The sequence below is a fragment of the Berghia stephanieae genome, chromosome 1 (assembly GCF_034508935.2).
Source record: "Berghia stephanieae isolate SIO BIC M18660-M18661 chromosome 1, UCSD_Bste_1.3, whole genome shotgun sequence".
NCBI lineage: Eukaryota > Metazoa > Mollusca > Gastropoda > Nudibranchia > Aeolidiidae > Berghia > Berghia stephanieae.
The window spans coordinates 25,030,542-25,043,570 of record NC_088360.1 but is presented as its reverse complement, the minus strand read 5'-3'; the positions used below and the strand labels follow the sequence as shown (position 1 = coordinate 25,043,570).

At 35.6% G+C, this 13,029-nt stretch overlaps 1 protein-coding gene across 2 annotated transcripts in view; it reads left to right on the top strand.

Moving 5' to 3' along the window:
* Positions 1-6,431, top strand: part of LOC144970893 (transforming growth factor-beta-induced protein ig-h3-like) — a 23,379-nt gene extending 16,948 nt beyond the window's left edge. For both annotated transcript variants that reach the window (XM_078911039.1, XM_078911031.1), the window contains exons 14-15: positions 919-1,009; positions 5,474-6,431. In XM_078911039.1, the coding sequence (XP_078767165.1) occupies positions 919-1,009; positions 5,474-5,748 (366 nt within the window). In that variant the 3' untranslated portion in view covers positions 5,749-6,431. The remainder of the gene's footprint in view (positions 1-918; positions 1,010-5,473) is intronic.
* The last annotated feature ends 6,598 nt before the right edge of the window (positions 6,432-13,029 follow it).

Here is a 13,029-nt window from a genome sequence, read left to right as displayed (position 1 = left end):
GCATAGTTGAGTCCTTGGAAAAGGCTCTTTACTCACTTTCTCTCACCGTACTCAGGTGTAAAATGAGTACCTGGCCGTTAACAGCGCTGTCTTTGTCCGAAAAATTGTAATATCGCCTAACAGGCGTTATGTTCCGTCCTACATGTTAAATGTTGCTGTTGACCTTTGAGCACATTTAGTGGATATTGCGCTATATAAAGCTCAATTTTATTTTTTTTTAAATTACAAAATGTGAAAATTAGAAAACAAACACTAGTGTAAGACAAAGATCTGAAAAAAATGTATGAAACAGTACCAGGCAAAGCAAGAAAGAAAAATACAAGCAAAAATAAAAAAAAATAATAAAACAACAAAAAATATCCCAAATAAACCAGCCACCCCCTCCCCCCCCCCCCCCCCCCCCCCCCCCCCCCTCTCCGATTTAGACAAACTATTTTTGGGGGTTCTTTATACTTGTATTTTACTTTCGTGCTTTGTGTGGCAAGGGTTGTAATCACACTTTTGCAGATCTTTTGAATTAAAGAATGGAAACAAAGAATGTTTCCGGTGAAATCATCTTTTAATACATTTTTAAATTTTTTAAGTTTCTCGTTGTTCAAAGGTATGACAATTATGTATGAAATAGTCCAAGAAAAAGTAGAAAAAAAAAGACAACAACAAAAAAATCCATCCCAAAGCATCGCCCTGCTTCGACTTGGAATTGAACCTCAGACCTAATGATTACCAATGCCTGCTTCCGAATTTGTCACTTTGTTTTCCAAAGTAAATTTAATTTTGAGCATCTGAGTTATCTACCCTGATATACCATAGTTTTGAGACGAGAGGTTTAATATCAATATATATCATTAAAAGATTTCTTTTTTTTTTTTTTTTTTTTTTTTTTTTTTTTTTTTTTTTTTTTTTTTTTTTTGATTTCAGGCCTTTGAAAAGCTGGGCAAGCGAAGGTTGGAGAATTTACTAAAGAATCAAGATCAACTAGCCAAGCTGCTGAAGACCCATGTTCACAGAGGTAAGACAGACTGCCAACTTGAAATTTAAAAAGTCGTAGTTTTGGGAGATAAAAATTGTAGCCTCTGTAGTTAACATAGTTAGAGGTCAACAATCTACCCTCAGAATGACTAAATAACACTTCAAAATCATTAAAAGTATGTAGGTACTCAACTTTCATTTCCAATTAGTTTTAATGACTTGGAGATGCACATTATGAAGTTATGAAATTGGAGCCAAAATTTCGTAATTCTACGAATTCGTTGTAGCTGTTGACAGGTCTGGCCTTATAGAGATATGCATATAAGGCTGTGCAAAAAGGTGAGTTTTGTGACGGCTGCTATAGATAGTTCGTAGATGACGTCACTCAGGTCTTTGTTATTGTTTTTTTTTGCCATCCGCGTTTATGAGTAATGCTCACTGAGCTGTATTATCCTGACTATAAACGTTCATGAAAACACACATTTTTGTGTGTTGGTACGTTATACTTCCGTATGGCAATGTTATGAGCTTCTTAGGCAAGCGCATACTATCTATAGGGAATGAGATTAGCGGAAGAGTAGCGTCCCTTGATTGGACGTCACCCATAGTCTGTGGCGTCACCGGCGGAAAAGTTATAAAAAGAGAACGAAATGTTGGTTGTGCGCATGCGTCTCTCGTCCTCGCCGGTGACGTCACAGACTATGGGTGACGTCCAATCAAGGGACGCTACTCTTCCGCTAATCTCATTCCCTAAAAAAACTATAAAACTAAGTTACTTTGAAAAAAAAAAAAAAGAAAAAATAGGGAAATGCTTTTATCGGTTTGTTTGGATAAAATTGATAAATGAACCTAAAATTGACGTTCTGGTATCAAAATTATAGTAGCTGTACCTTTTTAAAGTGTCGAAAAAGTTTGGACAATGTTGGTTCTCTGTTCACGCGTTTTTGAGCCTTTGAGAAATTACGAGTATTTCTGCTCTACCATTGAAGCTGAATGGTCAATTGTTGGTTTACTTTACGGTATTCTACGAATGGAAACGAATGAAAACGAATGTTTTCCTCAGAACTTATTATTGGACTATTTTTGTGGCGAACGTGACAAAAAACGGCCTAATATTCAAACTTTAGATCGATATAAAATTAAATTGAAGGAATGGGGACAACACTGGCGGTCGGTCTGTTGAGCAAAGTTGTTTTGTGCCGCCCTATAATTTTCAAATTTAGCAGATACTCCTTTTTGTCTCAATTTTTGCCAATGTTGATTTTCGTTAACACTCGCGCATCTCTCCTGCCTTTCTAGCCATGATTGGTACCTACCTGTAACAAAGGTTGTGCGTCATCACAGACGGCTCTCTTTTTCTTGTTGTCCCACGCGAGGCGAGATGACGTGCGACAATGAGCTGAGGGTGGGGGATGGGGACTACCATGAGCCAAAAAGTCAACAGGCCGCCTTAGTATTTTATATAAAAGATTTGTTTTCTTCTGTTTTCAAACCACGGCTATCCACTTCCCACCACAAACAACTGATACTCTTTACTGCTAAAATAACTAGGTCAGGCCGGCAAATTTAGTTTTGCACACCTTGAGGCCTTACTTGGGAGAAGTCAAAACCATATCAGTTTTATCATTGAAAGAACAGATTTGTTGTAATCAAACCATACGGATGAAGAAAATTACAATAAATATAGATCTTATGCTATTCGTTTTGCTCAAATGGATGTTAATCATCAATAAGAATATTACACAAATCATTCACCGAGTAGAGCCCCACGATGCTATAAATAAGAATCCCAGTCCATTAACCCGACACACACACACACACACACACACACACACACACACACACACACACACACACACACAGCAGTTCAACTTATAGTTATGTTATTGTCGTTGGAGTAGATAAGTAGTGCATTGAGGTTGAATTTTCTATTCCTTCTATTAATGACTGTTATCACAGTTGATATTCGAAGAAAGAAATTTTATATGGCAGTCGAATTGCTGTTGTCGTGTTGTTCTTTTTAAAAAAATGATATTCACAAATCTCAATGCACAGACGTGTATCGCAATCCATACCGAAACAACAATGAAAGGATCCATAGACTTCAATGATCTAGAGGAAAATCGACAAATAGACCTCTTTTACAGAATATATGCCCATCGTAAATGCCAGTGTTACGTGCGTACATCTCTTTAAAATTCAAACCACACATGCCCCCCCCCCCCCTCCCCTTCCCATTTTATTTTTACACACAATATACACACATTCTAAAAAAATAAACCCACTAGAACATTGATATTGCGCAATTTCCGCTGAGTGAGCTCAAGACACTTAAAAAGGGCTCCTAAGCCAAAAGCAACATGCAGACGAGACATGATGCCTGTTGGGAGAGATAACATTTTCCTCCAACACAGTCAACACTGCTTCTGGTCAAGTACCTACTCATTGTACACATGAGTACAGTGAGAGAATGTTTTCGATCCATGCCGCCTTAAATAAACAACCAGAAACCGCCCCTGGGGACAAACTTTGTAAAAAAAAATAATAAATCAGCAAGATGTCCACGGCCTGTCCATTGTTTCCAAATGTCACGTCGCCATTATCTTTAGAGTAATACAACATAGTGGTTATTGATTAAGGCACACTGAAGGAAAATTAAATGGAAAAGGTAAATGAATAACTGTGAGATTGAATTTACAATACAGTATATCATTATTATAGTGTTGGGAGCTTATTGAGTTGAGGAGAGGTAGAAATGAGGGAAGATTACCTATCAATTAATCTCTTTTTCTCACCTCAAAGGTTGGATGGAGTAGTTATAGTCTGTCTTTTACTTAACATAGCCTGTGTTGGTTTTACAATTGATAAAGTCATAGGGGCAGGAAATTATCAGTTTAAAAAGTACATAGTAAAAGCTTTACCCCCAGATGAAATGTTCGGCCAACCAATCCAATAGTTGATTCAGCAACAGATCCATAGGCATGGCATAAATAGGGAATGAGATTAGCGGAAGAGTAGCGTCCCTTGATTGGACGTCACTCATAGTCTGTGACGTCACCAGCGGAAAAGTTATTACAGAGAGCATGCGCACAACCAACATGACGTTCTCTTTCTAATAACTTTTCCGCCGATGACGTCACAGACTATGGGTGGCGTCCAATCAAGGGACGCTACTCTCCATCTAATCTCATTCCCTATAGAGCAGTAAAGTTAGGTGCCCATAACGTAAACAATAACAAGTTGCTAGTGATTTCCGTTAGGGACCGGAATAATTTACGCACAATATAGGTCTCCCAATTTTGTAGTTTGAGTTGTAGGCAATACACTTTCAGTATTGAAAATATGTTTACATAAAATCTAACAGTTGCAGAAATAATAATATAAGGCTAAATTATTATGAAAATCAGGCTCCGAATAATTCTCGTTTTGTTCACACCAGCGCAATAATTTGCTCTGGTCTAAAAATAGATAGACTGTAACTTTTGATAAATTTTAGAAAATTTTACCTTTTGTTCCATAAAATATCCATATCTAGACATTATTTGATGCATGATCGAGTATTTATGAATATGTGTTTCTTTTGCCACCTAACAGCCAAATTATAAAGGTTATTTTTTTCTATTATTTACATTGGAACGTGAGCTGTCAAGACAGGAACATGTGGTTTGCCACGTGCTTCTCGACCTTTGTTTACGTTTGGGGCACCTAATTTTACTGCTCTATAGATAGTATGCAGATGACGTCACTCAGGCCTTTGTTATTGTTTTTGCCATCCGCGTTTGTGAGTTGTTCTCACTAAACTGTCTTAACCTGACTATAAACGTTCATGGTTACACAGAGTTTGTGTGTTGGTCCGTTATACTTCCGGATGGCAATGTTGTGAACTCATTGGCCAAGCGCATTCTATCTATAGGGCATGATTTGTGATTTAATATTGAATATTGTCAGAAAGACCTAAAGTTGAGGAAAATCCATAGATCTAGACGTTAAGACGCACGACCATAGTCCATGTAAAGTCAACCTGCTCCTCCCTTCTCCTCTTTTCCCACTCCTCTCCCCACCAAAAATGTGACCCACGTCTAAAAAACGGTATCATGCTAGGATAAACTGGATGCTGGATATTGAAATTATAGACACAAACATGAAACTTGAGGTTAATTTCTCTCAGACATGTCCGAGAACAAAATACAAGTTTTACATGAGAGAAAAAAAACGAGAAAAAAAAAACACTCTTAAGTTCATATTTCTTATCGTTTTAGATCTATTATATTCATTTTTAAGGTCCAATCCATCCGGACATAATGCCGTTTTGAGACGATGGATCACAAACAAAAATACGCAAATGTGGAGAACCCCCCCCCCCCCCCCCCCCCACAAAATTCCCATCTCTGAAAAGGAGCCAAATAAAATGCAAACTGAACAGTCGGGATTTCAAACCTTTTTATATTCTACCTACATGTCCTTAAAACCGACTATCTATTTATTATTTTCCTCAATTTTTCAGACAATCTTTGCTGTGCTGGCTTCTCTCGGGACACCTGGTTCGGAAGGAGCCAAGTTCGAACCTTGTCCGGCGTTGTCCACAAGATTTCCCTAAATCGACGGGGTGAGCCAATGGTGTCTCACGTCAAAATCGCCAAGTGTGACAGGACTGCCAATAATGGCAACATCCTGGAAATCGACGAGGTCCTCCTGCCCAGGGAACAACCCCGTTGGAGGAACCACTTCAGAAGATACCATTTCGATAAGGACATACTGGACACCTTGTTTGAGCCTTGAAAAAAAGGTGGAGGCAATTTAGTTAGATGATTATTTAATGTCTTTGTAAATTGTACAGAATGCTGTGTCAGAATTATAAATGTTGATTATGACACATTAGAATTATAAATGTTGATTATGACACATTAGAATTATAAATGTTGATTATGACACATTAGAATTATAAATGTTGATTATGACACATTATGCTTATGACATTATTGAATATAACGACATAGAGTTAGTTATAGATTGTGTGACCAACTATCGAATACGGTGTTATGTTGTTTTGATTAACGTGCTTATAATACAAGTTTTATTAAATGATATAAGACTCTTGTTAAATTTTAAGGCATATTTGAAAAGAATGTATACATACTTTTATAGTGTGAATCAATACAGGTTCATAGTTCCGAGTTCCATTGTTTTATTTTTTTTTTCATTTTTGAACCCGAAATGTGACATTTGATTCACACCGACATAATACCGGATTGACAAAGTGGGTTACATATGTTATTTAACTCCTCAAAACAGTATTATGCCCAGTTGGTTTAGATGATCAAAACTGAATTTAATGTCAAAAGTTATATGAGATTTGAGTTAATTTTTTTTCTATGTTTTATTGAGAAAATTGAATGTTATTTCTTACGGCAACACTTAAAATTTACATTTATGGTCAATTCTATTAATATAATCACAGTTTCGCATCTAGTTCATTCAATGTCTTTTGCTGAAATATAAAAGACATGAATTTCATATTTGTGATCATTCGTCTCAAAACGGTAATAAATTTGGACAAATTGTTTATATTTGTATTTATAGCTTAATAAATTAGTATTGAGTTAAAAATCAACGCTTTTATTGAAAAGAGTGAATTTTTTTACTCCAACTTCTAAAATCATAAATTTTTCAAATTCTGATCATTTTTACTTTGTAGAAAATTTTCCTCATCTTGACCATTCTGACATAATACCGTTTTGTGACCGTAGGCCACATTTCTGATTAATGTTTGACTTTCATTCAATCATTTTATTTGGCTTATTCCGACATAACACTACATTGTTGCGGTAAATCACAAATTTGTTTATTTCAAAAAAATGTTTGTTTTTTTTTTTTACATAAAGTTGTTAAAAACCTTATGCACTCATGATTTCACGATTCAAAGAAACATTTTTAGAAAAAAAAAATTGTATTTCCTGGACGTAACGAAATTGTGTTAACCTTGTTCAAATCCATTCCCATTCCAAATAATATAGACGTCTACCCCACTTTGTTATTTCGTCTTTTAAAATCATATTTCACTGAAGAGCGACTCATTGCCAAATCCTTGTTAGTCCAATCACAAATATACAGATGAAGCAATTTGTATATAAGCACTGATTTAATAAGCCAGTTGGGCTAATAATGTTATAAATTTGAACATGGAAAGGCTTCGTATGGGAACATACGTTTGTTCCCATACGAAGCCTTTCCATTTTCACTCTTTCGTTAGTATTTTACGATCACCGGCTTCAGGCAGCCCTTACCGTTTTCTACTGTTATAAATTTGCCATCTCTTCGTGGAAAAAAAAAATCAATTTGTAATGGAAATAAAAATACAAGATTTAATTTTCCAGAAAATCTGCGGTGACAGCTTAGATCAAATAATAAAAATACACAATGTTCTGAATTGTCTCAGTATCGTATTATGCATCTGTTGACTTTATTTTGTTTGAGTCTTCACAGGTGGGGTACGAGTTTACTCTAACAGGATCAAACAATACGCCCCCCCCCCCTTTCCACCATTTATCTTAATTTAACCAGGGAATTAAACTTTATCACCAAGACAGCTGTAACAGGGATGCGTCTTAGGCTTTATTGAAGCCGTTCATACTCACTTGGTAAAATGATTCCAAAAAACAAAAGTGAGAAAAATTAGGTATTGTTTGGAACATCAAGGCTCGCCTTTAATAGGTTAATGTCTGTATGCTTGCTGTTAAAACGATGTTTCCATGTTACTGAAATTTACCTGGTTGATTACATTGGTCACCTGATCAATGGTCAAATTAATGTTCATTGATGCTTTGTATTTGAATACTAATCACTGGAGGACAGGGCTTGTTTCAAGATGCCTCCACTGTCCCAGCACTCCGCCATCGTGAAATTACGCCCTGCTGGTTCTCGCAGAATTACGTCACGGTATGGAGTGATGATCACACAAACACACGAAAAAAGTGAGTTGTATACAGTGGAATCCGGATAGGTCAACATTGCGAAAGTCAACTTCTGCTCTTGTTGATATAAAAGTATCTTTTCCTTATCGAAGTGTTTTCCATCGTAGCCATCGTTATGTTATAGCCTGACACTGAAATCCAAAAAGACTGCAGAAAGTTTGACGTCATTATTTGGTTTTTACACCGCTTAGTGAGTTGTTAGTAGAGCTCATGGAAGCAAGTTATTTCATTGGTTGAACTATTGAATACAACTCACGATTTGTTTTCTTTTGTGGCTTATAGTCAACCAATGTTTCAGGTTCGGCGGTGTTAGCTTTACCCGAATTCCACTGTATATCATCAGGAACACAAAATTATATCGATATTACATTGAACATCCTGGAATACAACTCACTGTTCACTTTCTTTTGTTGATCATCGCCATAAGTTGTGATATGTATTTTTACGGAGAGATGTTGGCGAGTATTTCACGATGACCACGCCCCGTCCCACCCTTTCCCACCCTCACTCTCCTCCCCTCCCTTGATCGTTGTAAGTTGACTGATAATGTTGCAAGCCAAGACCAGGGCAAAAGGAAAGCATTATTTTTACCAAGAAAATAAAAATACAACTTTCTCTGTCTATCTATTTTTCTCAATTTCTCAAAAATTTCATATAGTAGGATTGAAGGTATATTTTTACAAGTAAGTTGTCACGAAGGAGCAGGGGTTTCATTTTGGATGGGGCTAAAAACCTGTAGCCTCATGAATAAATCGTTTGCTTGTTTTTATTTTTTTTATTTATTTTTTTTTTTTGTTTGTTTTTTTGTTTGTTTGTTTGTTTGTTTGTTTGTTTGTTTTTTGGTTGGCAGGGGGGACATAATTTTTAAACACATAATTTATAGAAAACATATTTTATATTTCATCAGAGAGCGCTTCATCGGCTACAATATGTTAATATAAAAACTCTAGTGATATTGGTGATCCATTTAAAACATACAATTTATTAATAGACGTCTAATCTCTTTTTAAACCCCCACATAAACAGGAAGATATAAACTCGTGCTATACTTACTTAACCTCGCTCTTGCCCGATTGATTCTTATCACAAGATGTCCCACGGATTGACTTTTCTTTTTATGTGCACAATTTTGAAAGTCAGAAATCCTTCTTTAACTCTCTCCTTACCTATCCTATGGCAGGTTTACCCAGCAGAAAAATTGATTTTTTAAAACTCAAACAAACTCTCTACAAAACAACTTTATGTTCTTATTGATTAAACAAAGATCCTTCTTCAAAGTTTGTGATGTACAAAATAAATCTGAATAAGAAAGATGTTTAATATTGTGTCGTAACAAATGTGACGATTTTGCTGCAGGTGGTTGTAATGAACTGACATGACAAACCAACCGGTAGCCATTGTGTTGATCATTTTTTTTTAAAAAACTCATTCAAGGGATGCAACTCAAGAATAACATAGGGTGTACAAGGACCAAGGATTAATTCCCTTTACATGGTAATATAAACACTTCGACTACTACAGTGGTAAGAAGAGGGTTAAATCAAGATAATACTACTAAAAAGACAGATGTGGCAATGTATTAAATTGTTTTTTTTTCCATTTCTTATAATGGTCGCGCTCTTATGTGCAAGATCTATTATTACAACCATCTTGTCCCAATAGATAATAGTTGTGACCCATCGCCGCTCTCTCGGGACTTGCCACATACCAAGTCAAAACATCGAGAAATTTATGTGAAAATGTAATTTTTTATAAGGTACTTCAAGAAAAGATATCCATATCCCTCAATAAAACGGAATAACTACACGACCGTAATATGCCAAAAAAAAAATAAATAAATAAATAAAAAAAATACACGTAGACGTCTATTTATAATTTTAGATAGAAAATACTTCCTTCAAATATCAATCTTCGAATTCTCAGATTTGAGAGTTTTTGCCAAAATAAGGATCACTTTAATTTATCGATATTTATTGAAGAATAAGTTTTCTGGCCAAAATTTAGAAAACAATAATAATAATAATAATAATAATAATAATAATAATAATAATAATAATAATAATAATAATAATAATAATAATAATAATAATAATAATAATAATAATAATAATAATAATAATAAAACTTTATTGCATCCCAAAAAGGAAATTTTTTGTACAGACGTGTTTTAATTTACACAATAAAAATACAATGGAAATAGGATGTATATATAAAAAAAAAAATAAATAAATTTAAAAAAAATAAAAAATAATAAAAATAAAAAATAAAAAAAGGAGCAGCTCTATAACCAGAGCTGCGCTTTATAATATGAATAATATCAACACTGTAAAATAGTTAAAACTGTCGCTATAAATTGAAAATTGAAAAGATTGAAAAACAAATAAATTAATAAATTAATATTTATATTTTAAAAAATTAAAAATGAGAAATAATTATATAAAATGATTATTGCTTGTTGTTATAAAGCCTAATACTGGACGGCAGAAAAGATTTTCGGTGTCTCTCTGTTTTCGTTGAAATAGAGAAAGGGCGACCACTTCTTTCTGACATAATAATTGATGGTCTTAGTGGATGATACTGGTCATTTAATATTTTAGTTATTTTAGTTATACAAAATTTCTCGTATAAAAGATCTACATCGTCAACATCATTTATATAGCGTTTAATGGATTTTTTAATATTTGAATTTATTTTGTTCCTTTCCACTGCGAAGCAATTGCCTCCCCAAGCTGTTATACAAAATGACAAAACACTTTCGATTACTGCTCTATAAAATAATGTGCAGAGGGTTTTATCTATTCTAAACTGAGAGAGTTTTGATAAAAAATATGTACGTCTGCACATCTTATGCCTAATTATTTTCAAGTGTTCATCCCACTTGAGCCTGTCATCAATCGTTACACCAAGGTATTTGTAGTGAGGAACTCGCTGGACGATTGGGGTGGGATGTTTTTTTGTTTGTTTTTTTTTTTTTTTTGTTGTTTTTTTTTTTTTTGTATTATTTCCTTAATTATTGTACGACAGTTCATACTTCTTATGTTTTAAAACTATAAATAAATTAGCATCTAAAGCGGTCACAATAAAACCGTATTGAGACGATGGGTCCCAGTTATCCCCCCTCCCCCCCCCCCCCACCACCCTTTCCCCATCCCTCCTCCCAAAGATCACTAACACCCATAATATTATGTACAATTCTACAGATGACACTTCAATCAAAACAGTGGATTCGTTGTAGATGCTGGCAATAAACTTTCATACTTTTTACTCACGGATAACTTGACTCATTGCAATTTTTCTCAAAATGTTTTTTTTTAAATAAGGAAATTACGATAAAAGGGGGAAGGGGTGGGGGGGGGGGTGAATGGCCTTGTGGATACGGCTTTTCACTTCTACTTAGGTTGGGGGCTATGTGGTCTACTGGTATGACACTCGCTTTCGGATCGGAAGGTCCTGGGTTCGAGCCTCGCGCTCGGCGCATAGTTGAGTCCTTGGAAAAGGCTTTTTTACTCACATTTTCAGGTGTAAAATGAGTACCTGACCGTTAACAGCGCTGTCTTTGTCCGAAAAATTGTAATATCGCCTAACAGGTGTAATGTCCCGTCCTACATGTTAAATGTTGCTGTTGATCAGGGACCCCTTGTAAAGCGCTTTGAGCACATTTAGTTGATATTGAGCTATATAAAGCTCAATTTTTTAAATCATTTTTGGAATATATATTTTCTGACCCCCTGTCCATCTAAATGTGGTTCTATTAGATCTGGTGGAAAGTACATTATGATAGACTAGAATCTTACCTAAAGGACAGCAAGAAATTTATTTTATACTGTCCATTTAACACTTCCAAAAAAATCCTGGATTAACAGAAGCTCCATAGCCCAGTATGTAGGGCTGGTGCTACAGTGCAATGGTCCGTTGATCTAACCTATGAAGGTATGTCTTTGCAATAGGCTACTTCAGAGGTTAGCTAGATCAACAACGCGCCATCGATGTGGCTGTTATATTCCACAGCATTTGTACTTTTGCCAGATCTAAAACAGTTAAAGACACGGGGCAGCCAGGCGATTCACTGATGGGCATTATATTTAATATACAACATAGCTACACCCTTTGTAGAAAATTAAGCTTTTTTTTATTATGCATGGAGCAGAATATCCATACAATCTATTTAAAGCCCTTTACAAGGGATTCTCAGCTGACCGCAACATTTAACATGTAGGACAAGACATGCTGCGGCGCTGTTTGATTTTTTTTCTACAACAACTTTTACTGGCCAGGTCCTCATTTTACACCTGAGTAAGGTAAGATAATACAAGTATCACCCTTCTTCAAAGACTCAAATTTGCAAATATGTCACGAACCGGGGACCTTTAGAAATTGACTCAGAAATGCAGTGCCATAACACCAGACCACGGTCTGACAAATGGTCAGTCAAAGGAGTGTTGGTCACTAAATCAAGCCATTGACCCTATCATCTGGACCGGACAATGGAAATTAAATATACTTCCTCTTTAAAACGTCTAATTTTACAATGTAATATGACCCATCCTCTTAAAATGGTATTGTGTGAAGTTTTGTAGGTCCCTGGTTCAAAAAGTCCTGATCTGGACAAGTTCTTGAACAAAAGGCTCAAATTCTCTCAGTAGACTTGGATGTAAAATGAGTACCTTGCTGGTAACAACTTCCAAAAATATATTTCACGGCGCCTTACAGGCGTCATGTCTCATCATATTGGGCGTTTTATAAAGCATTTTGAGTGAGTTAGGTGAATGCATTGTCCTTGGGATCTCAATAGCTCAGTTGGTAGAGCACTCACTACACACGCAAAGGGACCAAGACCGATCCCAGTTGAAGTCGAGATTTTTCTTCTGACTCCCCTGTCAACACAGCAGTGATTGGGTCTGTTAGATTTGTTGGAAAACTCTTTGCGATAGACTAATGTCCTAGCCAAATGGTAGCAAGCACTTTCTATTGACCGTTTCACGCTATAGAAACCCAGATAAAATCCGGCTCCATGGGCCTTATGGCTCTGAAGGACTCCAATTTCAAATCATCGTGTGGACTCATCTTTTAATAATTTGTTTACAAAAAA